Source organism: Typopeltis vanoorti, chromosome 21, assembly GCF_054136105.1.
Source record: "Typopeltis vanoorti isolate ZY-2024b chromosome 21, IOZ_Tvanoo_1.0, whole genome shotgun sequence".
Lineage (NCBI taxonomy): Eukaryota > Metazoa > Arthropoda > Arachnida > Uropygi > Thelyphonidae > Typopeltis > Typopeltis vanoorti.
This window is the reverse complement of record NC_143569.1, coordinates 90,657,278-90,682,633: the sequence shown is the minus strand read 5'-3', so window position 1 is coordinate 90,682,633 and position 25,356 is coordinate 90,657,278. Positions and strand designations below refer to the sequence as shown.

The 25,356-nt window shown below is 35.7% G+C and overlaps 1 protein-coding gene across 2 annotated transcripts in view; it reads right to left on the bottom strand.

Moving 5' to 3' along the window:
* Positions 1-25,113, bottom strand: part of Vps39 (vacuolar protein sorting 39) — a 296,426-nt gene extending 271,313 nt beyond the window's left edge. The window contains exons 1-2 of one of the 2 annotated variants that reach the window (XM_090410885.1): positions 24,745-25,113; positions 4,744-4,830 (exon numbers count right to left, since the gene is read on the bottom strand). In XM_090410885.1, the coding sequence (XP_090267011.1) occupies positions 4,744-4,830; positions 24,745-24,823 (166 nt within the window). In that variant the 5' untranslated portion in view covers positions 24,824-25,113. The remainder of the gene's footprint in view (positions 1-4,743; positions 4,831-24,744) is intronic. The other variant, XM_090410886.1, reaches the window with a different exon arrangement.
* Positions 25,114-25,356: the final 243 nt, after the last annotated feature.

The following is a 25,356-nucleotide window of genomic DNA, read 5'->3' as shown; positions in this document are numbered from 1 at the left end:
CCACATAGAGAAAATGAACCATTTGGTATCGGACTACAACATTTACCAAATGGTAAACTACAACCCCACGAAATGTATCAAAAAGAAAACAACTGAATTAATTAAATTCGTTAACACATGGCCGGAAGAAACAACAAAAAAACTAATATCTCATTATACCTGTGCACCCAGAATTTATGGCCTGCCAAAAATACACAAAACAAACACACTACTATGTCCGATTGTTGAAGGAATCGACAGCCCAAATTACCACTTAGCCAAAAAATTAGCGGCCACACTTAAGGAATTGGTAGGTCAGTCCCCTTCCTACATAAAAAATACACAACATTTCATAAACAAAATTAAAAACATTACACTCCATGACCAAGATTTATTAGTCAGCTTTGACATAACTTCCGTTTTCACCAATGTCCCGATCAATGATACTATCTTACTCCTACAGAACATATTTCCACACGACATCACGGCCCTCTTTGTCCACGTACTCTGCTCTGGATATTTCGCGTGGCAAAACAATTTTTACCTTCAAAAAGAGGGTACAGCCATGAGCTCACTACTTCCCCCCCCAATTACTAACTTTTATATGGAAGACTTTGAGCAACAAGCTCTAGAGTCAGCATGCCTAGAGTGTCCAAAATTTGGCTCAGATACGTCGATGATATTTTCGCCATTTGGCTCCCACGGCCGCGAAGCACTAAATACACTCCTTAGCCACCTAAACAAACAACACAAACGTATCCAATTCACCATTGAAATGGAAAAAAACAACTCTCTTCCGTTCCTAGACACACTCGTCACGCGTCTTCCCTCAGGCTGTCTCTCCTCAGTCTACCGCAAACCTACACACACAGGCCAATACATACACAAAAATTCTTATCACCACCCAACACAAAAACTAGGTGTCATAAGCATCCTTAAACACAGAGCTCAAACTACCTGTTCAAATGAACAAGCTCTAAACCTGGAATACAAGATCATCAACCATACATTTATAAAAAATGGATACAGTAAAAAAATTATTCACAAGATCCTCCACAGAAATACTAGTAAAAATAAAAAAGATTTCAACAATGCTATTGCCATACCTTATGTTAGAGGCATCTCCGAAAAAATAGACAGAACACTACACAAATACAACCTCAAAACCACCTTTAAACCCCCAACAAAATTAAGACACTTCCTCAGTTCTTCCAAAGATCCTCTTCCACACCTAGCCCACCCAGGGGTATATAAAATACAATGCACATGTAACCTATCATACATGGGGAAACAGGGCGAACCATCCCAATTAGGAAGGACGAACACAAACGACACATTAAATACCTCCATTTAGGAAAAACCGGCCTTTCTGACCACGCACTCCAAACATACCACAGAATTGATTGGAAAAATACCAAGTCCCTACACTGCACCAAAACCTGGTTCGAGAGCAAATTCAAAGAAGCATGTGAAATGCTCAAACATAACCCAAATCTGAAAAAAATGATGGCCTAACCTTTCCAAGAATGTGGAGGACCCATCTACAACCTTTATAGCAACCAGAATAAGCCAAAGAAAAATCCCAATACAAGAAGACTTGGTGAAGTGTTTCCCCCCCCTTAACATTTCATAGCAACTTGAATTGTCCAAGGCCCAAAGAAAATCATAGTATAGCAATCAGAACTGTATAAATCCAGAAGAATCTTAGTACATGAGTACTTTAGCAGAGTTTATTGTAGTTTTTTATTTATTAATTATATATTTTTATCTTCTTCCTAACATGGAATTTAGGCCATGTGGCCTGTTCCGGTCTCATGCCATCTCTTTCTTGGTCTTCCGATTCTTCTTTTTCCACTTATTTTGTATCTGTATAATATTTTTGGTAGTCTGCTGTTGTTCATTCGATTTAAATGTTCTAGCCATTTTTGTTTATACTGTCTTATGTAGTAATTAATTGGTTTCATTTTTAGGGATTGTAAGATTTCTTCATTTGTTTTGTGGTCCCACTTGGTATATCCAGCTGTTTTTCTGAGGAACTTCATTTCTGCTGTTTGAATTAGTTTTTCATCTTTCCTTTTCATGGTCCATGTTTCGCTTCCGTATAGTAGAGTTGATTTTGACAAGACATTATATAGTCTGATTCTAGTGTGTTTTTGTACCAGGGATGGCTTAAATATATTATTTATTATGCCATTTACTTTGACAAAGTTTGATATTTTAGTGTCTATGTTTTTTTCTGTTTCGTATGATATATCACATCCCAAGTATCTGAAAGTGTTTACTTGTTCTAGTATTTTATTATCTATTACTATTTTACTTCTTATTGGGTTTTCTCCTTTGAATGTCATTATTTTTGTTTTTTCTTTGGATATTGTCATATTATATTGCTTTGAGATATCATTTAATGATTTTAATGATCTTTGTAATTCATCTTCTGATGTAGCTAATACTATTTGATCATCTGCAAATAGTAGTGTATCTATCTTCATTTGCGGGGTCATTTGTATACCAAATGGGTTATGCTGTTTCCAGATTGTTAATATTTCATTTATATATATATTGAAAAGCAGTGGTGAGAGGGTACATCCTTGTCGTACTCCTCTTGATATATCTTTCCATTCTGAGGTGTGTTCTAACTGCTATTTTATTTCCTGTATATATTTCTTGAATAGATTGTAAAAGTTGGTCTGGTATGTTTAAATTGGTTAATATTTTAAACAATTTTTGTCTACTAATTTTGTCAAACGCTTTTTCATAATCAATAAACGCCACATGTGTTTCTTTTTGAAATTCTCTTCTCTTTTCTATTAATAATTTTAAAGTAAAAATTGGATCTATGCAGGATCGGCCTTTTCGGAAGCCATTTTGTTCTTCTAGTAATTTGTTTTCTACAATGCTGCTTAGTTTCTCTTTTAATATTCCTGCATATTATATCATATTTTTCAGATATTATATTTTTCAGTTCTAACATTGTGATATTTTCTATTAGGTCATTCTTTGTCTTATAAAATTTTAATTCATTGTTCTTATCTGTCCAGAGATTTTGTAAATAGGTCACCCATTTTTCTAAATCTATTGTTTGTATTTGTATCTTTTCTTTTATTTCTTTATTCATGTATTTTATTACTTTATAGGTTTTGGGTTGTGGCTTAAATAAATCCTTTTCTAGTTCTGTTACGAAATTGTTCCATCTTTCTCTATGTTTTTTCCTTACTTCTCGTTTAGCAATTGCATTATTTCTTTTATACTCTATTTCTGCTTCTACTGTTTTGGAATTTAGCCATTTCTGGTAACTGTCCTTTTTGGTTGTTATTATATTTTCTATTTCTTTGTTCCAGTCTCGTAGTCCTCTTTTTCTAATCCATTTGTGCTTTATTCCTAAGGTTTCTGTTACTGCTTTTGTGAGAATTTGTTTCAAATTTTCCCATTCATCTTCTATGTCACTTGATTCATGTGTGGTTTCTGTTTTTAAGTTTGTGCATTTTTGATATTATAGTCTAACTTGAGGATCCTGTAATGAAGAAATTTTGTAGCTTGGCTGGTAAGAATTTTCAATTCTATGTGTTTTTAGCCACTTTGGTTTAAAACGAATTTTTGCTGATACCATATAATGATCAGGGTTTAATTCAAAGCCTCGATATGCTCTTACATCTAAAATTAACTCCGCTAATTTAAAATTTGTGATAACGTAGTCAATTACTGATTTGTATCCTCTGGCTGACCAAGTATATTTATGTATTTCCTTGTGTTTAAACATTGAATTCATTATTCTCATGTTATTATAAATGACAAAATCGCGCAATCTGCGACCATTTTGATTGCATGTATCGTCGCCAAATTTACCTATATATTTTTATATATATATATTTATTTATTTATTAATTTTTTTTCTCAACTTTTATGTTATTTATTTAATTATCGCTATAGGTCAGGCTAAGAAAAAGATTAATTAACAGTGTAGATTTAATTTACCAGTACATAGTGTGCAAGAGCATGTAGCTTGGTTCCCTATACACATATTATACACAAGTATCCTTCTGATGATTACCTCAATACAGGGGTCGAAACGTCAAATTGTTATTTTATTAATAATAAGTAAAATAATCATTTCAGCACGTGTGTTTTGTATCCCTAAATTCGGAAATATGAATGCTGATCACTGTGTAACCTTAAAAGAAAGCGTCTACAAAGAAATAGTGGATGTTAAAGATCCAACATTATTTCAAAGCCAAATGTTTGCAGAATCTGTGAAAGTTAATTTGCCAGAGAGTACAAAATCTTCAACGTTTTTGTGTATTTCCAAATGATAAAGATGTCATCCTCGTACATATATCCACCATGCATGTGGTTTTAACATCACCTGAGCTATAGCTAATTCTTTCCATGTTTAAATTTTTCCATGTATAAGTCAGTGATTGCAGGTGAGCTTATAGCATGATTAGCAAATGAGCTTACAGCAAATTTAGTAGTACAATTTTCCTTTTCAAGTGAAGAATAAAGATTTTAGGCACGAAAGAGATGTGTGATGTCCGGAGGAAATAGATTTTCAAATATATCTATTGATTCTTCAACAGAATAAGTAAATAACAGAACTACATCTAAACTAGTTAATATATCTCATGGGGAAATTTGAATGTTTGAAAGTTTATCTACAAAATGCACCAAGTTTTTCAAGTTAGCAGAGTTAGTTAATAAAAAAAATTATAAATTTTGTTCTAACTCTTTCCCAAATTTATTCATTAAAGAAAGTTACTTAATACTTGCCTTTTCTACCTGTGTTTGTGGCAGTCTTCTGCAACACTTGATACATCAGTAAATTTCCACTTTTGGTTCCCAAAAAAAGAATATCATCTGTGGAAAAATGCCAGAGACAAGAGTAGAAAACTAAGACTTAACATTTTTTTTAAAAAAATTTATGCGACTTTCATCCACAAAACATTAAAACTGTCAATAATAAATTTATTTCAAATGTTATAAATGGAATCTTTCAAATTATACACAAGTTATGTTAGAAAAATAGAGTTCTAAATGTTGAAAAATATGCAATTACAGTTTTTAGCACTACCATGAAAATAGGGATATTCTGATATTAAGCTTAGTCTAAGCTAGGAACAGCACAGATCTATTTTCAGTGCATTTTGCAACAATGCATAAGTACCTGTTAAATATCTTTTGTCCATCTGTCTGTATACACAATAACAAGTTTGAAGGATTTTAATATATGATATTTTAGTAACAAATTTTAGTAAAAATCCCAGTATTTTGGGATTGTTACTAGAATTTCTGCCATCTCACAACTTTGATTTAAATCAGACCATTTTTAGTTGTAAAAATACACAATTATGTTCACAAATAACAATGAATAAACAGATTACTGTATACAGGTAATACCAGTTCTCCATCTGATGCAATAACAAATATCACTGTACAAGAATGATGCAGCATTTTTTGCTATTGAATCAAAGACTGTAATGATCAATTAGATTAACAATGACACACTAGCAAACGAACAGGATGGCAGCATTAGTAGTCAGTAAGGCTTGTCACTGGTAATATGAGCTATCCCTATAAGCACATGTATATATGACTATGTAAAACATAGTCATATATTCTGGTTTTATGTAATTTATATTTTATAATTTATAATATCAATGAATTAGATATTTTGATAACCGACCTAGTTGCTTCACGGATGGGAAATGAATGTCAGGAGACGAGTAGTGTGACAGGAGAGAATGATGAGCGAAGTATGAATGAGAAAATAAGGTTCGGGAATGTGGAAGGCATGAATGACTGAAGTTCATGGAGATGGTTTTGATTGGATAAATGATGCTGAGTAAGAGTGGCTAACTTGCAGAGATGGATAGATGAGCTGAAAGAGGAGGTGGAATGTCTTGTGAACAAGATGAGAAGTATGAAAAGTTAGATTAGGAGAATGGAAGAGATGTATGCAAGGCGAATCAGAGTAGGATTGAGAGAAAGTTTTGGGAATGATAGAAGAGGAGAGAATAGAAGCAGTAGAAGAGAGGGAAGAATGAGAGAGGCTTGGGAATGATAGAAGAGGAGAGTACAGAAACAGCAGAAGAGAGGGAATGAGAGAGAGGTTTGAGAATGATAGAAGAGGAGAGCACAGAAACAGTAGAAGACAGGTGTGGGAATGATAGAAGAGAAGAGAATGGGAACAGTAGAAGAGAGGGAAATGAGAGAGAGGGAAATGAGAGAGAGTTATGTGAACGATAGAAGAGGAGAGAATAGGATAAGTGAAAGAGAAGGAATGAGAGAGAGGTATGGGAATGATAGGAGAGAATGGAAACAGTAGGAAAGAAGGAATGGTAAGAGGTGTAATGTATGGTGACTCAATGATCCGTGATGTGCAAGATAGGATGTGTGAGGAATTTTTGCCTTGAGGAACGATAGAAAGTGTGGCTATGGCAATTAAGAGGGGTGAAAGGGTAGATGAGATGATTGTGATGGTAAGAACAAATGACTTGAGAGATAATGTAAACTGGGCAGTGAGAGATATGAGGTTCTTGCTTGAGGTAGTACAAAAGAAGACGCAGAGAGAAAAGATAGTGCATGTTGCCTAGGTATGATAGTGATGAGCTGAGCAGAAGAGCAGTAATATTGAATAGCATAATAGCTAAAATGTGTCAGAAAAGAGGATTGGAATATGTGGATGCTTGGAGGGCATTTGAGGACAGAGAGGAATTGTATATGAGAGACCACTTGCATTTGAATGAGGAAGGACTTAGGCATCTGGAGAGATTGCTGTTCTGAATGAGTCAGTGTGTCAATGCAGGAAAACTAAAATGCCCAAGGTGAATGGTAGCAGAAGTGGCCTCTTGTGGGAAAGGGTAATTGGGAGAAGGGGGACAACATCAGGTAACGCTGAGCCCAGTGGAGTCTAGAGGGGATAATGCTGGGTATAGAAATAGTGGCATTTTTATGCTTTATACTAATCCCAGGAGTATCCGGAATAAAGGAGAGGAATTGGTGGCGTCAATAGCATCAGCCTAGTCAAAGATTATTGGGATCACTGAGACGTGGTTGAGAGAAGAGGATATAATAACAGGAATAGCAGTAGCAGGATACAGCATTTTTTGGCAGGATAGGAAGGGAAAGCGTGGTGGTGGAGTACTGTTTATGATAAGTGATGACTTATGTCCTCTAAGAGTGGAGGCTTTGGAAGGCAGTGACAATAATGATTTTGAAAGCATATGGTGTGAGGTAGAGATAGGCAAGACGAGATATTTAGTGGGGTGTTGCTACAAACCAAGGAGCACAGAGAGTGGGGACCAGGAGATGTTTAGACAGTTGAGCTTGGCAAGAAGAATGATTGTTATGGGAGATTTTAACTACAGCAGTATAAATTGGGGAGAGGAAGATGCATGCAGCAATAAGGGAATGAAATTTCTAGAATTCTTGAGGGACAAATGTCTTAGGCAACATGTAGTAGAGGGAACAAGAGGATCAACAGTTTTGGATTTGGTCATAGCATCAGAACAGTTGATAATAACTGAGATGACATCTCTCCCACCAGTTGGAGAGAGTGACCATGTGGTTTTGACTTGGAAGATGAATAGACATGCAGGAGTATCAAAGAAACGGGAACATATGTGGAATTATAAGGCAGGTGATTACAATAGTCTTAGACATCAACTTGGGAAAGTTTCATGGAGGGAGAAATTGGAAGGCCGGGTTATATCATTAGTGCTTGGGAAATTGTGAAAGAATATTTGTTAGCAGCAATAGTAAGCTGTAGTCCATAAGTGAAGAAGAGGACACAATTTGGTGTAAAGTGGATGACAAAACAATATTAAACAGGAACTACATGTGAAAAAGATGTTATGGAAGAGATATAAGGAGACAGGTGAAGAGAAGATGCATGAAGAATATAAGACACAGGCCAGGAGAGTGACTAGTATGGTAAGGAACGTGAAACTAAAAAATGAAAAGAGATTGGCCCTAAGATCCAAAGAAAATCCTAGGGAATTTTTTAGCTATGTGGCCAGTAGAAGGAGAAATGATTGTGGAAGAATGACATTGTAGGATAAAAATGGGAATAGAGTGACTGATGCGGAGGACATTGTGGAATTGTTCAATGAACACTTTATTGGTGTATTTCATCCTGGAGGAGTAAATTTTAATACTAGAGGGATAAGGCAGGTTCGAGGTTTAGAGGTGCAGGAGGAGGAGAATGTGTTCCAAATACTGAGTGCTCTGGATGTCAGTAAAGCTGTGGGACTGAATGGTATTTCACCACGAGTTTTGAGAGAATGTGCTAAAGAACTGAGAGCTCCTTTGACCTGGCTCTTCAATAAAAGTCTGGCTATGGGAGAGGTGCCCAGGGAATGGAAGGAAGGTAAGATAGTGCCATTGCATAAGGGTGGTAGCAGACTGGAAGTGTCTAATTATAGGCCAGTTTGTGTGTCATCAGTGGTTGTTAAGATCTTGGAGAAATTAGTTAAGGACAATATAGAACATTGGACAGATGAGGGTAATGTTATCTGTGAGAGTCGACATGAATTTGTTAAGGGGCGATCTTGTTTTAGGTATATGCTAGCGTTTTATAATAAAGTTACAAGAGCAATAGATGGAGGAAAGGCATATACTGCCATTTTCTTGGACTTAGCAAAGGAATTTGACAGGGTGCCACATGATAAGCTGATATTTAAGTTGCAGCACATGGGTCTGGATGTCAGGTTGGTCAACTGGATTCAGGATTGACTTTCCGATAGGTATCAGAGAGTTGTGTATGGTGAGGCAGTTTCAAGGAGGCAAAGGATTACAAGTGGAGTACCACAGGAGTCAGTACCGGGACCTATATCGTTTAGCCTTTATATCAATGACATTGTCAGTAGATTGCAGGGAGATATTCAGTTGTTTGCAGATGATGTGAAGCTGGGAAGGGTTATTAGTAATAGTGCAGATGTGGTAGCCCTGCAAGAGGATCTGAATAAGCTAGACAGATGGGCAAATAAATGGAGGAGTTGTCAGTTCAATGCAGCAAAATGTAAAGTCTTTAGGTTTGGGACACATTGATGGGACGCTGCATATACTCTACTGGAGGAAGTAGGGGGAGACAAGAGATCTGGGGCTGATGATTGATAGAAACCTGAAATTCAAGGGACATATTGTAAAGGTGGTGAAGGTAACACAGAGGATTGCTGCAATAATGAGAAGGACTCTGACCTGCAGAGATAAAAGAATTATCATTCCGTTGTATAAGACCCTGATCAGACCACACTTAGACTATTGTTCTCAGATTTGGTCCACAGGATTCGAAGGGGATAAATTAACTGTGGAAAGGGTACAAAGGTGGATAACAAAGACAGTTTCAGGACTGTAATGTTAGTTATAAGGATCAGCTGAGGGAATGTGGACTGCAGAGTTTGGTGGATAGAAGAAGGAGAGGTGATATGATTGAGACTTTTAAACTGTTAAGAGGTGTACATGGTTGACACTGGGGAGTTCTTTTGCTTTGTTGAACAGCAGGAAGGAGTGATGACAAGGGACCATCCCTGGAAGTTACGAAAGGAAACTGAGCAAGAAGGTGAGGAGTGGTTTCTTTGCATGATTAGCCTAGTGGCTATGCACTTTGCAACCATATGCCTGGGGAAGGAGTGTCCTAGGTTCGATTCCCATTGACGACGTGAGGAGTTAAGGATCTTCCTCAGCCATAGCCAAGTTAGCCGGTCTTGGGCATGGACAGCAAGGTTTTTTCCCCCAGTTTATCTGGGGTTTTTCATCCCGCAAGCAGGCAAACCAGCCCCGTGAACACACACATATACAGTCATGAATATCGCTCTTGGGGGATAAAGCAGAGGAATGGTGAACCGGCTACATTAATACGCCAGTAGCCCCTCATTAGGAGGGGACTCAACCTATCCTAGACGGATGAGAAGGATAGGATAGGAACTATTTTGCTTGTATAACAGCTGGAAAATTTTACGTATAAAGCATGTCATTTCGGGTGTTGGTGACCAATTTTTACATCGCCTTATTTCTTTCTCACCTTCAATATGAATTGGCTCTTCTTGGCAGTCTGCCAACGAGAGTTCTCGCTTCTGTGGTCGGACTATATTATGTTTGTAATTTTTCAACATTTCCAATTTTTGCAAATCCCCACTGTTGACTTGCTATCTATTATGGAGAAGAGACAGAGAAAAAGAGATAAATTGGGGAACCCAATTTCTCTCTCTCAATTCCTCGATGCAGTTGGCACACACTCTCCCTCTATGAGTCTTTGGACTCCTTAGAAGTGTTACATAATAATAATAATAATAACCGAACATCGAATGATTGATCCCCTTCCAACTACTAACTGTGCTTAAACTTGCTAAACTTTTTTTGAGCCGTTAGTATAGTTCGCCCAACGTTTGTAGATCTCTCCTTGGCATTTTGCCAAGAATACTCGATTCATGCTGAAGGGGAGAAAGAAATGAAGGATGTACGAATTGGTCAGCAACTTGCGAAATCATTTCGCAAGTTGCTGACCAATGTACATCCTTCATGACTAGTACAGTGACAGACAAGAATGCTTTCTTGTCTGTCACTGTACTAGTACTAGCTTAATTTTTGTTGCTTTTTTGCATTATTTTTTATTATTAATTTGTATGATGGATCCAGTACAGTCAAAAAGTTCTGTTGTTAAACGTTTCAGTAGCTCTTGCAAAAGAATATTCAATAATGTGCTGACATTCTGTGAAAAAAGAATCGTCTCCTTGTTCCCCTTTCTCAAGTCATAAAACGTGCAAGTGCAATTGTGGGTGTATCGGGGTCGACTGTTAAAAGAATTTGTAGGGAATCAAAAGGTGAAGGTAAGCCAAAATTTAAATCTCCTAAAAAAAAGTGCCAGAGTAAAGAAAACCATCGAAACTGTAGCTTTGAATGATTTTGATGTAGACGTTATAAGAACTAGTCACGAATTTTACGTGGTCAAGAAAAGCGTGCCAACTGTTCCGAAATTGATTCCTGTGCTTAAAGAAAAAAATTAATTTTTGTCGGAAAAGAGAAACTTTAAGGAAAATACTTCATGAAATCAGATTTTGTTTTAAAAAGTACCAGAATAAAAGGAAACTTATCATGGAGTGAAGTGACATTGTTTTATCTAAAACGCAGTATTTGAGAGCAATAAGTCGTTTCAGGGAGGAGAAAAGACCTATTGTATCTAGATGAAACTTGGATTGATAGTAATTTAACTTATGGAAAATGTTGGCAGTCTAAAGAAGAATGTGGAGTGCTACAAACCGGAAATGCCTCGCGGCGCATAATAATCTTGTGTGCGGGTGGAGGAATGGGTTTTTTTATCGAATTCAAACTTACTATACAAAGCCAATTACCATAGGCAAATGAATTTTACGATCTTCGAAAAGTGGGCAGAAGAAAAACTGATTCCAAACCTTCCTAAAAATGCTGTTGTTATAATTGATAACACGTCATATCACTCTATTCGATTAAACAAAGTTCCAAATTGGTCTAATAAGAAGCAAATTCTTATGGATTTGGCTCTCTGCAAATAACATTTCTCATTCCCCATATATGCGAAAAATTGAATTGCTTAATTTGGTCAAAAGAAACTCGCCCACAACTAAACTATTTAAATTCGACAAGATGCTCAAAGAGCATGGATTTCTAGCTTTGAGACTATCACCATATTAATGCGATATTAATGCTATTGAGTATGTTTGGGCAGAAGTGAAAAGTTTCATTCGCCATCGCAACGTAACTGGAGATATTGACATGTCAAAACTTTTTAAGCTTTCAGAACAGGCGTTTGAAAGTATTACAGTTCAAAACTGGGGAAAATATTGCTTTCATGTCACCTCATTGGAAAATATGTATTGGGACAGAGACAGAATTATCGAAGAATTATGCGAACCTTTGGTGATCAGTTTAAGTGAACATGATGGCGAACATGATGTGAACATGATGATGACTAAGTTCATTTGAAAAAAATTTGTTTTTCTGTATAATTATTTTTATTTTATAGAAAACTTTCTTAAAAATAAACTTAGTTAAATTTTTGTTTTATGCAATATTTTTTAATTTTGTTAATACTCTACGTACATTTTTCCAACTGTTATAATAGCAAAATAATTACACTTTAAAAACAACAATGTTCGTAAAAGAAAAGCTAAATTTTCCGACCTGTAATAATAAACAAACACAACCCAGAAGACAGATTGATTACCCAATTATCGGAATGGATTCTCCTTTTTCTGACATGCGCAGAAGTGTCGAGGGACCTCTAATCGGTGGGTGAACTATAGCAGAGGCTCTACCAATCGACCAACTCTGCTGAGTCTGTGCAATTGAACTTCGATTGTGACTTTGAAAAGTGCAGTTTGTGACTTAAGGTTTTTGTAAAGTTAATTTGATTTTTATTTGATCATTTATAAATTTTCCCCAGGTAGGTATTCATCATCGTTTATTCATCTGCAAATAGGGAATTATATACAGAAATATTCATATAACAAAAACTTGTGGAGTTAAAGTCTATTAGATGAAAGTGAGCCAAGTTGATCTGTTTTGTGCCAAATTGTAAATGTCAGATGGTTTATGAGCCCCATCTTCAAAAAAAGGTTTGCTTATATATTGCCAAAACTGTTTCCATGGTCTTCCTCTGCATCCATTAGTTAGCCTACTGAGAGCAAGAACACTGAATGTAGATGAAGGTGGGTGTCTAAGTTGGTGTCCCAATGATCTCAATTGATTTTTTTTAATTGTTTCTGTTAGGTGACTTTGCTAGCTTTCTTCAAGAATGACAGTATTAGGAATGTGATCTTGCCACATGTATCCTAATACTGTTTGAAGGCATGTTATCCCAAAGCTATTGATGATACTAACTGCTCATTGAGTAGTGATGTTTCATGTCTGGACACCATATGTAAATATGGCTCGACTGTTGGTTTGTACAGACAAGTTTGGTATGTATGGTGATGAAATTGGGTTTCCAGATATTACAGTTTTATGATATTCGATGTGATAACTGAGGAAACAAATTGAAGACCTGGGTGTTTTCTTTTCACTATCAGAGTATTGATGTAGACGCCAAGGTACCAAAAATCATTTACCTCTTAAAGAATATGGGTAATTTAGTCTAATATTTTCTCCTGTTAGGATTTTAGTTTTACTGCCACTGAATACAAACGTGATCAGTATTGCATTTTCATATAAATTGTCTAAATAGTTTTGAGCAGTGTGAATGTTACAATCAATCAATACATCATCATATAAAACACATAAGCAGTCTCTGCAAAACAGAGACTGCTTATGTGTTTGTCCTACCAAATCTTTGAGTTTTTTCGTACTCATTTTCTGTGAGTCTGAATACACAATCAAGGGTAATAATGAAAAGATATGGTGCTAAAGAGTCTCCTGAAGAACTACAGTGGAAATAGAAAAGCTCTCAGTCATCTCCTCCATTAACCATCTTGAGAAATCTATGAAGTTTAGATCAAGGGAAGGTTTATCTCTTGCTCCTTCTAGCAACCTTCCAAGACAGTGGATGTGTTCAATAGTGCTTCTGTTTTTCAAGAAACTTGCTTGATTTTTGAGTAGAAGAAGTGTTATAGCTTTCTTGGGTATTGTATTACTTATTTACACAAAAACACGAGGCATAAGTAATAATATTTATTTCTTTAGAGATATTTCGGCCTGAAACTTACAGACAATCTTTGGTGGCAGTGAGAGTTGATTACAAGGTAGGATGCAAACAATGGATTGATTTGAAACAGAAAGAGCCACGTGATGTTATACTTATAACAGCGTAATGTGATAACTGAGGAAACATAGGTTAATCATAACTGTAAATATATAAAATAATAATAATAAATAAATTTAATGATGTTATTCTAATAAGACTTTCCCATATTGGAATAACACACATTAAATTTTTATATGTATATACATAAGGCCTGATAAATAAAACACTCAATCCAAATATAGTACAAAAAAGAAACACGCTTGAAAATATACAATACTTTAGCAGTGCTCACATTATTATATGGCAGTGAAATTTGGGCAATAAACAAAGAATAGAAACAAGTGAAATGAGATTTATGAGAAGAACTGCAAAATACACATTATTAGACCAAAAAATGAACAAAGATATTTTAAAAGAACTAAAAATAAAATCAATAGAAGAAAAACTAAGCAATTATAAACAAAAATAGAACATGTAAACTGAATGACCAACACCCGATATCCTAAACAAATAACAAAATATAATCCAACTGGAAAGAGAAGGCCGAGTAGACCTCAAAAAAGGATATTAGACGGACAATGAGACCAGAACAAACCAATATGGTTTATATCTGTAATTAGCATTATGATGATGATGTGTGTGTACACACACACACACACACACACACACACACACACACACACACACACACACACACACACACACACAGTTATGATTAACCTGTTTCCTCGGTTATCACATTACAATGTTGTAATATAACATCACATGGCTTGTTCTGTTTCAAATCAATTCACTGTTTGAATTACTTTATAATCAACTGTCACTGCCACTGAAGTGATTGTAATTTTCAGATCAAAATATCTCTAAAGAAATAAATATTATTACCTATGCCTTGTGTTTTCGTGTAAATAAATAATATAACTATGGCCTAAGTTTCTCTGAAAGAATGAATTTCTTGGGTATTGTTGTTTTTAGGCCTTCTCTTCACTGTGATGGAATGCTGGATGTAACTAAAGATGTATTACAGATATTTAACAGTTATGTCCAAAGCTCATTTTCTCCATATTTAATAGCTTCTGCTGTTAGACTATCTAATCCAGGTGCTTTCTCATTCTTTTGGGTTATTAGTGCAGTTTCAAATTGTTGCATTATAAAACTGTATTACTCAATTTTATTCTTAAGAACCATATTGGAATAATTTCTTTGTTGTGAATTAAAATTCCAACCCTAAATCATGCCAAATGAACATAAAGTAGCACATCTCAAAAGAAATTATTTCTCTAGAATCAGAGATACAAATTTTGGATGGTCTTAAAAAAAAAAGGGAGGGGGGGGGGAGAAGAATGGCATCATACATTGTAAAAATTTAAATTTCAATGCAAACACTCTAGCCATAATGAAAAATGAACAGAAAATTAGAACTGCTGTTACTGCTATTTCTACATTTAATAAAAATTAAGTTTCCAATAGTCACAAATATAAAATGACACAGAGAGTTGTATATGGTAGGACAATATCAAGGAAGCAGAAGTTTACAAGTGGGATTCTACAGGGCTCAGTACTGGGATCTATATTGTTTAACCTTTATATCAATTGTCAATAGTTTACAAGGAGATATTCAGTTGTCTGTAGATGATGTGAAGCTGGGGTTATTAGTAATAGAATAGATGTGGTGGCCCTGCAAGAGGATTTGAATAAACTTGACAGACGAGCAAATTAATGGGGGGGGAGGGTCGATTTAATGCAGCAAATTTAAAGTCTTGAAGTTTGGGATACATCGATTGGAGGCTGCATACTCGATTGAAGGAGCTGTACTGGAGGAAGTAGGGAGACAAGAGACCTGGGGGGTGATGATCTATAGAAAACTGAAATTCCGGGGCATATATTGCAAAGGTGGCAAAGATGACCCAGAGGATTGCTGCAATACTGAGAAGGACACTGACCTACAGAGATAGAAGAGTTATCATTCGTTGTATAAGAACCTGATCAGACCACACTTAGACTATTGATCTCAAATTTGGTCCCCAGGATTTGAAGGGGATAAATTAACTGTGGAGAGGGTGCAGAGGCAGATAACAAAGATTGTTTCAGAACTGTACAATGTTAATTATGAGGATCGGCTGAGGGAATGTGGACCGCAGAGTTTGGTGGATAGAAGAAGGTGTGAGATGATCGAGACTTTTAAACTGTTGAGAGGCAGTTACAGGATGGACACTGGGAAGTTCTTTCACTTGGTGGAGCAGTGGGAAGGAGCAATGACAAGGGGCCATCCCTGAAAAGTACGAAAGGAAGCTGTGAGCAAGAGGGTGAAGAATAGTTTCTTTGCATGGAGGATGGTGGAACTGTGGACTGTATTGCCTGATACAGTGGTGAGAGTGTGGTGAGTGGTGTTGCACTACCTTACCCCAGTCCTGAAGATATTTTCAAGTGCAAACTTTGTTTGCTTACACTTGGATAAAGGATTAAACTAAATTTATTATAGTCTAACCAAGTGAACAATAAACTTCCAACATCTTTCTTTAAATCCACAGTAATTCAATAATAAGGTGGCACACCTGTTGGCAACTCCTATAGGTAAATATGACCTCTCCTATTGCTTCTGCCTTAGTATCTCCATGTTTGGGTCTGCCTCCCACTGACGAGCCTCCTCTGCTTGGGGTAGATTTTTGCTTGTCTCTGAGTAGAGCCACCACTGAGATTATGGCTCTGTCTGGTGGTGGGGTGAGCCTGCCACAGGGTAGAGCCAATGCTGAGAAGTTCTTCTTGGTGATGGGATGAGCCTGTCACTGAGTGGAACAAAGCTGAGTTGGGCGATCTTTCGGGATCGTCTAATTTTTAGAGAGGTCTTTACTTAAATACACCTCAATAAAGGTTGAAACCGGTATGGGTAGTGGCCCTTCCCTTAATGCATAGCAGTATATATATGTCCGCAAGGAGATGTGCTTTGCATTATGGGAGATACTGAGACAAGGAGTGATGAGAACTTGGTCCACCTTTGCTTGGAGTTGCCTAGTGTTGCACTACCTTACTCCAGTCCTGAAGATATTTTCAGGCGAAACTTCGTTTGCTTACACTTGGATAAAAGATTAAACTAAATTTATTATAGTGGTGAAAGCAAGAACGGTCAATGAGTTCAAGGAGTGGTATGATAGACTTTGTGTTTCCAAGGAAGGACCTCCCACGATGAGTCTCTTGAATCCATGGATGCCTGAATAATAATAATAATAATATTTTTTTAGCTTTTGAAATATAACCCTTCCCCCCTCTAGTACTGGTTCTTAGTCCTGTATAATATGGTTTCACACTACATAAGATTTTATAGTTAGGTTCAACTACTATAATATATGAAGGTTACCTGTGCTCAAACTTGAAGTCTGGTTTAGGTATATAACGTGCCATGTTGAAAATGTATTTGCTTTTCATTTTATGACCTACACAAAATACATTTTTAGTAGACAAAGCCAGCATCCAAAAATGCATTTCAATATAGAAAAGAAATCTAACAGCCATCTCCCCTTTCAAGACAGTTAGCATCTTTCAAATTTTCTTCTTCTTCTTTGTCCTTGCCATTATCCCATTTCACTTGGGATCAGCTCTTCTAATCCGTAATCGCCAAGATATAGATATTCTGTCCTGGGTTGTCAATGTTTCCAACTGGGCAATTTGGAGATCTTTTCTTATAAGGATATTTGTGTTAAACAAGGTCTACCATGTTCCTTACATTCCATACACACTTCCAATAAAAGTTAAAAGTTATTGAAAGTTAACATCTTTCAAATGGTTTACATCTGTTTACAGAAAATGTACACACACACACAGGAAGATGTACAAGCACTCAACATGACATAGACCAACAATACAATATTCTTAAAACTGTTAGTACACAGTTCAACATAGGGTCAAAGCTATTTCTTCTAAATGATTCAGTACTTGACACAATCCAATGATCTGCTTTATAGTTTTTCCTAGCCTATAACTAAAACCCTTTAAAACTGATAAAATGCTACATTCTGTCAACAAAAGAGATCATAGCAAAACTATTCCTATCCTTTGTATTTAGAGTGCATCTCAAAAGATAGCCAAAGTGCTATATAAATATAATCTTTGCACCACTTTTAAACCTTGCACCAAACTAATAACTTATCTTTTCTTCTTAGGACAAAATCCTTCCTCTGACACATCAAGAAGTGTACAAAGTTCCATGTGGCTGCAAGTTGGCTTATTCTGGACAGACAGGAAGAACTATTAACATATGTCTTAAAAAACATAAGTAATACATAGAACACAATATGAACAGTATTCTGAATTATCCGACTTTCATTAATGGAAATCTTACAGACTGAAAGGCAAAATTCTGAAAGCAATAAAGAAAAGCCATCTAATATCAATAAGTAAGCTCTAAAGATTTATTAACTTCTCATAACCAGAAGTTGTGATGTTTTGGATTATGGAGATTACTTACTAATAATGAGTAACACCTGTTTAAGGGCTTGGAAAATTTATCAACATTCTCATAACTCTTTCAGCGAAAAGGAATATGCAATCTAATGTAAAGGAATATGCAAATAATAGTTACTGTCTGCAATCAGTACTGCAGACAGTAACTATTATTTCATTACAAGAATGATTAGTTATTAAATTACTGATTCAATAATTTTATTTGAAGGATGTATAAAAGAACACAGCAAAATATGAAGCATTAAATTTTAATTAACGAAAAACTAGAGCACATAGAAAATAGAAAGAAAGAAAAAGTGTGCTGATTGTATTTTTTAAAAATTCTGGCTATTTTTTTCCAGACATACCCTAAATAAAGGGAATAATGAAAACATTACTATAATCTTTCTAAAAAGAAGATTGCATAAAAGGATTAAGTATTTTGTTGATTCTATAAGAATTGGAATAGGAAGGTGTGGAATATATGGTTGTTCAGCCTTAATGGAACAAAGATTGATTGGCTCTATTGGTTAAAAATGTTAATATACCTATACTGGAGTGCTTAAGGATCAAAGCTGGATAACTGGGAGACAACCTCCACATAGCATGCAAAGGAATGCAGAGAACCGACCTGGGCTTCTAGCCTAATGACCAATCTTCACATTCTCATGGTGCACCCTGTTAGGTATCTACCTGGATACTGAACGAGAATGGGCTCAATTTGAAAATAAACAATCAAATTGTATTTTAAATTATTTAAGCTTATTGGCTTAAACCATAAATGCTGGAAGTTTTTCCCACTTGATTATACTATAAATTAAAGATGCCAAGAAATTATATTCTTGGTTTAATCCTTTATCCAAGTGTAAGCAAACAAAGTTTGTACCTGAACTATTTTCATGACTGGAAAAACTCATAGAGGCTAATGACTTCACATCACTTGCCTTATTATCCCATAATGCAAAGCACATATCCTTACGGACATGTATAATTCTATGCATTATACATGTAGTGAACCTTCGCATAATGCATAGCATTATACATGTCCGTAAGGATATGTGCTTTGCATTATGGGATACTAAGACAAGCGATGTGGAGTCATTAGCCTTTATATACAAATTGCCCAGTCACTGAAAAAAGTTCAGGAGCAAACTTTGTTTACTTACACTTGAATAAAGGATTAAACATCATCATCATCATGCGTATTAAGGATTTAGGCGCCTAGCGTGGCCTGTTCTGCCCTACAGAAGTCATTGTTGAATCATTTAAGAGGATGTCCTGGTTTTCCTAATGGCTTAAACCAAGAATATAATTCCTTAACATCTTTAATTTAAACCATAAATGCAAAATGATGGTACAACTTGACAGAATTTCATGCTAGCTGGGGTGTAACTCGGTTAAACATAAAGTTGTTTGTCAATCAGATTTTCCTATTAATGCATATGTCCCTCAAAGTCTGTTATTTCACTCACCCACCTAATCCTAATATACATAAATGACCTACTCTCACTGACTGAACTCTATTCACAGTTTTGCTGATGACAGCACTCTCTAATCATTCTTGCACTGTTCAAAAATTTTTTTCAAGCTTCTAGGACACAAGTGCCCTAAACACTGATTGCAGGCTATCTGGTAAAAGTATACAACAATAGCATAGCCTGCTTTTCACTAGCCGAGACATAAGCAAAACAACAAGACCCAGTGGGCAGTATATTAGTGGAATCACTGGAGAAACTTCACTCTGGCAGTTGACAAATGTATACATCAATGCGCCATTACACAGAAGAACACAAACCATTATATATGGATTTTTTTTAATGAAGTTATTATTATTATTGTGTGACACCTCCAAGGAGTCCAAAACTCATTGAGGGAGGGCACCTACTCTACAACTCTCCGTCTCCACCACTTAATTCACCAACTACACCGAACTGCCACTATCATCATCTACACCAATGCCATCTACTTTCTACTACCATTAATATTTCTTGTCTGTAAATTGCATATGTTCTGAAGGCTGATTTGTCTGTGTGTAAGTTACTTACTTAATCCTCTTCACTCCACCTTGGAGCATAGGTCATCCACCACTATTTTCCATTGGACTCTTGTTTTTTGCTTCTGCTTTTATTTGGTTCCAGTTTTTATTAATATTTGCAATTTCTTTCAGTATTGTTCTTTTCCATGTTTCTCTTGGCCTTCCCCATCTTCTTTTATCCATGTAAGTTACTTCAGGTTATTTTTTATTTCCTTTTTCTTAGTAGAGTTTCTTGATGAGTTTGTTGTAATATTTTTGTGTTTTTGTTTGCTGTTGTGGTATATTTATTTTCATGATTTTTTTTTTTTTCTACAGCTTATGTGGTCCAACACTCAGTGTCCAAAATCTAAGGACAGACACTATCTGAAGATTTCAACTGCAAATTCAGAAGAATCAGCTTGTGACAATTTGTATAACTGATGATTTCAAGAGCAGGTACACATTTAAATTTTTGAATCATGTGCAAAGGGATCACATGGTAGCACTCAACAGGATAAAAGGCTGCTAAGTAAACTGTGTTTGAAGGAAGTTCTTTTCATGAAGGAATAAAGTTGCAAACTTGGATGTCTTGTAATGTCTCAAAGACATCGTAAAGATGATTTCACACAGGGAAAAATTATTGGAAAGCTTGAAGAAAGCCTCAGAATTAGTGATATTGCCAGAGAGTTTGGAATCTCACATAGCATTGTATCCAGGTTCTGGGCAACATTTCAAACCAACAGAATGTGTTCAGGACGTTTGCTAAGAGATCGCTCTCACTCTACCATGGAACATGAAAACAGATATTTAGTTATAACAGCAAAGTAATCGACGCACCACAGCAGGTCAGCTTGCAAATCGGCTCCATTCAAGCAAAGATATGCAGATATCTCAACAAACTGTGGCAACACGTGCAACAAGTAGGCCTATATGCCTGAAGTCTGTGTCCCTTTATCCACAGCTCATCATAGAGCACATTTTTAGTGGGGATTGCCATAAAAATTGGACAAGACACCAATGAGCTAATGTACTCTTTACAAATGAGAGTCATTTTAGTCTTTCCTCTGATTCTAGACAACACTTGATCTGGCGTGAAAGTGGCACTGCTTACCATTGTGAGCATGTTATTGAAGAGGACAGATACTGCAATGCTGGGATCATGGTGTGGGGAAGTATTATGCTTAATGGATGCATCAAGCTACAAGTGCTGGATAAAGGGAGTATGACTGGTGAACGATACCGCAATGAAGTTCTTCAATGTCATGTTCAATTATTCTGTGGTGCCGTAGTTGAAGAATTCATGTTTATGGATGACAATGCCACACTGCATTGTACATGAGCAGTGGAGATAATTCTGGAGACTGAGGATATTAATTGAATCTTGTTAGCATACTCCCCAAATCTCAACCCCACAGAACATGTTTGAGATGCAATAGGTAGATGCATTGCTACTCGAAACCACTCCAGAAAACAAACAAGGCCTTATCCTTGCTCTGGAGAAGGAGTGGGCCAGTTTGCCTCAAGAACTCCTGAATCACTTAGTGCTAAGCATGGTATGACATTGAGAGAGCTGCATCAAGTTCGGAAAGGACATATTCTATATTGAAATATCTCTCCACATAGTTTTCTGTGAGCACTGTACAATAATTCCTTAACTACATCCTTAGGAAATTTGTAACTTTTTCCAAAAATGTATTGCAATTTAATTTGTACAAAATTTATAAATTTTTTTTGTGTAATATAATTTATTAGCATGCCAGCAATAAATTTATGTCGACATTTTGCTTTAGCGACATATAGCTTTTGGCCACCAATGTATAAGGAAATAAGCTTATATAAGGAAATTTTCTAATTAAATTGAGTTCATTTTTTATGAATAATGTGGTGTTGTATGTTGGTGTGTTTCAGGTGGGACAGGTATATTTGTGTTTGGGGTGGGGGAAAAATGTTTTGTGGGAAAAGATGAACAAGAGGGGTACCCAAAAATAACCAGAATTATTATTTTTTTTAAATTTTATAATACCATATTCTAGTCTCCTTCAAAGTACTCTCCATGTGAGTCAATGCACTTGTCCCAATGATTTTTCCACTGCTGGAAAAAGTTCTGGAACTGCTCAACTGGAATAGTGTTTATGGCCTCCAGCAACTTTTCTTTCACTTCATCCACATCAATGAATCACAGCCTCGTCACAGATTTCTTTATCCATGGGAATAAAAAAAAAGTCACATGGAGAGAGAGAGAGATGGCAAGCAGGGAACATTCAGACGATTTCTTTTTATTCTCTGTGAGCAAAAGAAGCACAATTTAGTAGACACGTTTAATTTGCTTTAGTCATGAAATTTTTTTATATACAGGTAAAAACATAGCTCATGCTTGGCTTTTGAGCAGCAATGTATTTCTAATTCTTTTCTAAGGAAATCTTCTGTTAAAATTCAGTGGCATGAACTCAATGACAAATTTGTCTCTTCAGAAACTTGCTCAATGGTCTTTCGACGATCTTCATTGAGTGCCTGGAAAACCTATTCTATGTTTTCATCATTTATGCTTGCTGAAGATTGGCCAGATCACGGTTGGTCTTCAACTGATGTACCTCCATTTTTGAAATGGGAAAACTACTTGTAGCTCTGCATTTCATGTGAAAATCTAGTCATTTTCATTGCTTCTGAAACACGGTTCTATCTTTTTATTCTCGCAAAAACACCTTGGTTCTTCTCCCACTAACCTTGACAATGCTCAACAAAAAGATCTGGTCTTGAACTTGTTAAGTTCAAGACCAGATCGTTCTTCTCAGACTGATTGTTACAAGCATATTCACTCCTATAACATTGCTCAAGATGTCACTTTTCATCTGTCCAGTTATTACTCTCTACTAATCTCAAATCTTCTTTACTTTGGAATTGCTCAGATTTGGGGTGATACACATAAAACCTCTCTACAAATTCTTCCTGCTGTTCAGATAAGAGCAGTTTCATTGATTGATGATTCCTCTCCCCACTCTCACAGAATGTTTTCAGTCACTGTATCACAGCTAGTCAATTTCCACATTGTTTTTCTACAGATATTTACATGGACACTGATTAGCTGAATTAGCAGTATTTTCCCATTTCTGCTAAAGCTACATCAACATTAACAAGAGCTGACCAACATCCTTTTACAGTTCAACTGCTGTCCCATTCAACTTGTTACTCCCCATAATTTTTTATTCTATTCCTGCTCATTTGTGGAACATCCTTACCAAGGAAATATTTTAAAAGAACTACAACCTTCAGCTCTTCAAGAGGAATATCTACAGATTATTTTGCTCTTTGCCCCAGTACACATACACAGCATTTATTTGTTACAGACCTTGTGGCCTCTCATGTGTGGCAGTGATATTAAAAATAAATAAATAAAAATTAAAAAAAAAATCAGATAAATTAATAAAAACGTGCTACAGATTGGTCAAAGGCTCTAGATAATTTTATTTATACAAGGAAGACCCTTTCCACAAAGCAGACATTAGCAAACTCCATTACTTGCCAAATAAGCATAACTTCCTAAGTTAGAAGAAATATAACTAGAGTTCCAGATAATTTCCACTGCCCTGTGAAATACTACTGCTCAGTTTATGGGCTTGAAATGGGTATTATTGTGTTTTCTCTCCAGAGTAGGGCATCTAGTTTGTCTCTCTTCTCTTATTACATGCAGAAGGCTGTTAGCAATGACCTAATGCAAAGCATCCACCATCTGTCTGCCAGCATACTAGATAATCCTCACCACCTGTCCAAACATCCTTGGGCTTTCCATAACCAGCTTTTTTTTCTTTTTTCAAGTATACCATGAAAGATAGCTCTCCTTCTGGCAGATCAAAATATTATTTATCATCTTTTTCTGGAACACCCTTACCCTAAGATTCTTAGCTGTGTGTCCTCATCTATAATTGCCATTTCCATTCTTCTGATCTAAACATATCACTATTTCGATAGTACTATTTTCTTGCCTGATCTTAATTTTTAATGTTAAATCATTTATAATTGCTACATTTTTGTATTGGGAATGCAGTTCTCCTGATTTAGCACACGTACGAGCATTGCAAAATGTGTAGAAAGTATTGTCAATCTCATAACTGCATGGTTTTAAAATCAGCAACAGCATTGTGTGGCGAACTGGAAATCGCTACCTTTTCTTGGATGAAAGGTAGGAATAAGAATACTGATATATATATATATATATATATATATATATATATACAAATGGTAAGAGACACACTTAAAGCTATGATCATCTCATTTCTTCGGAAAAGTTTAACCACCTCAGGTAGTTTTGGTATTGCCACAGGCCGCCTGGCTTAATATCTGTTAAGAAATTTGCATTTTATCACATAAATTTCATACCTTTCTTTTCTTTTTTTTTGAATTGTAAACAGTAGTTTAAATTATTTGTTAAGAGAAGGCTGGGTAGACTTCAAAAGAGGTTATTAGATAGATAATGAGCCTGGAACAGGCTAATACGGTCTTCATCCATAATTAACGTTATAATGATGATGATGTTTATAAAAATGTTTCATTAAGTTTAATGAGTACGGAATTCCAATATTAATGACAAGCTCGATATCAACAAACTCACCATATGAAGCCATAGATTCAATCTGTAATCCAGGAGGTAACTTCTGAATAACGGGCCTAACTTCATAAGCATCATGCATTTTTAGTATTTATGTATTTCTGTTTTATAGACAAGTACCTTGTTTTCCAGCTTTTCAAAAGACGGTTAAATCCAAGTTAAATGGATTTAAAACAAGACTTTTTGTTAATAAATATTCTCTTACATAACGGAATAACTGTAATACAAATCACAGAACGGTGTCTAGTTTGAAAAGTCTTGCTCAATTTAGGGATCATTTGTTCTTATTTTTAAAAAAGATGGATAGCAACAGTAATAAACAAAAACACTGAACATATTATTGCAATAACCAATATAAAAACATCGTCCACCTCTATGTCATACACTCCCTTACAGTTTTGATTCTGCTATCACAAATACAGTGCCATCTCTCGACCAAAATATTAAAAACTTCTCAAATATACAAAGTTTCAAAAGTTTGCAAAGTTGCCATGAAATTTCAATGTGAAATTGCAATTTCAAAGTATTAATAAAAGTCAAAGTAAAACACTTCAAGTATAAAACATCTCAAATACAGTTCTTTTGTTTATTTCTTTTCTATTGAAATTGAAACAC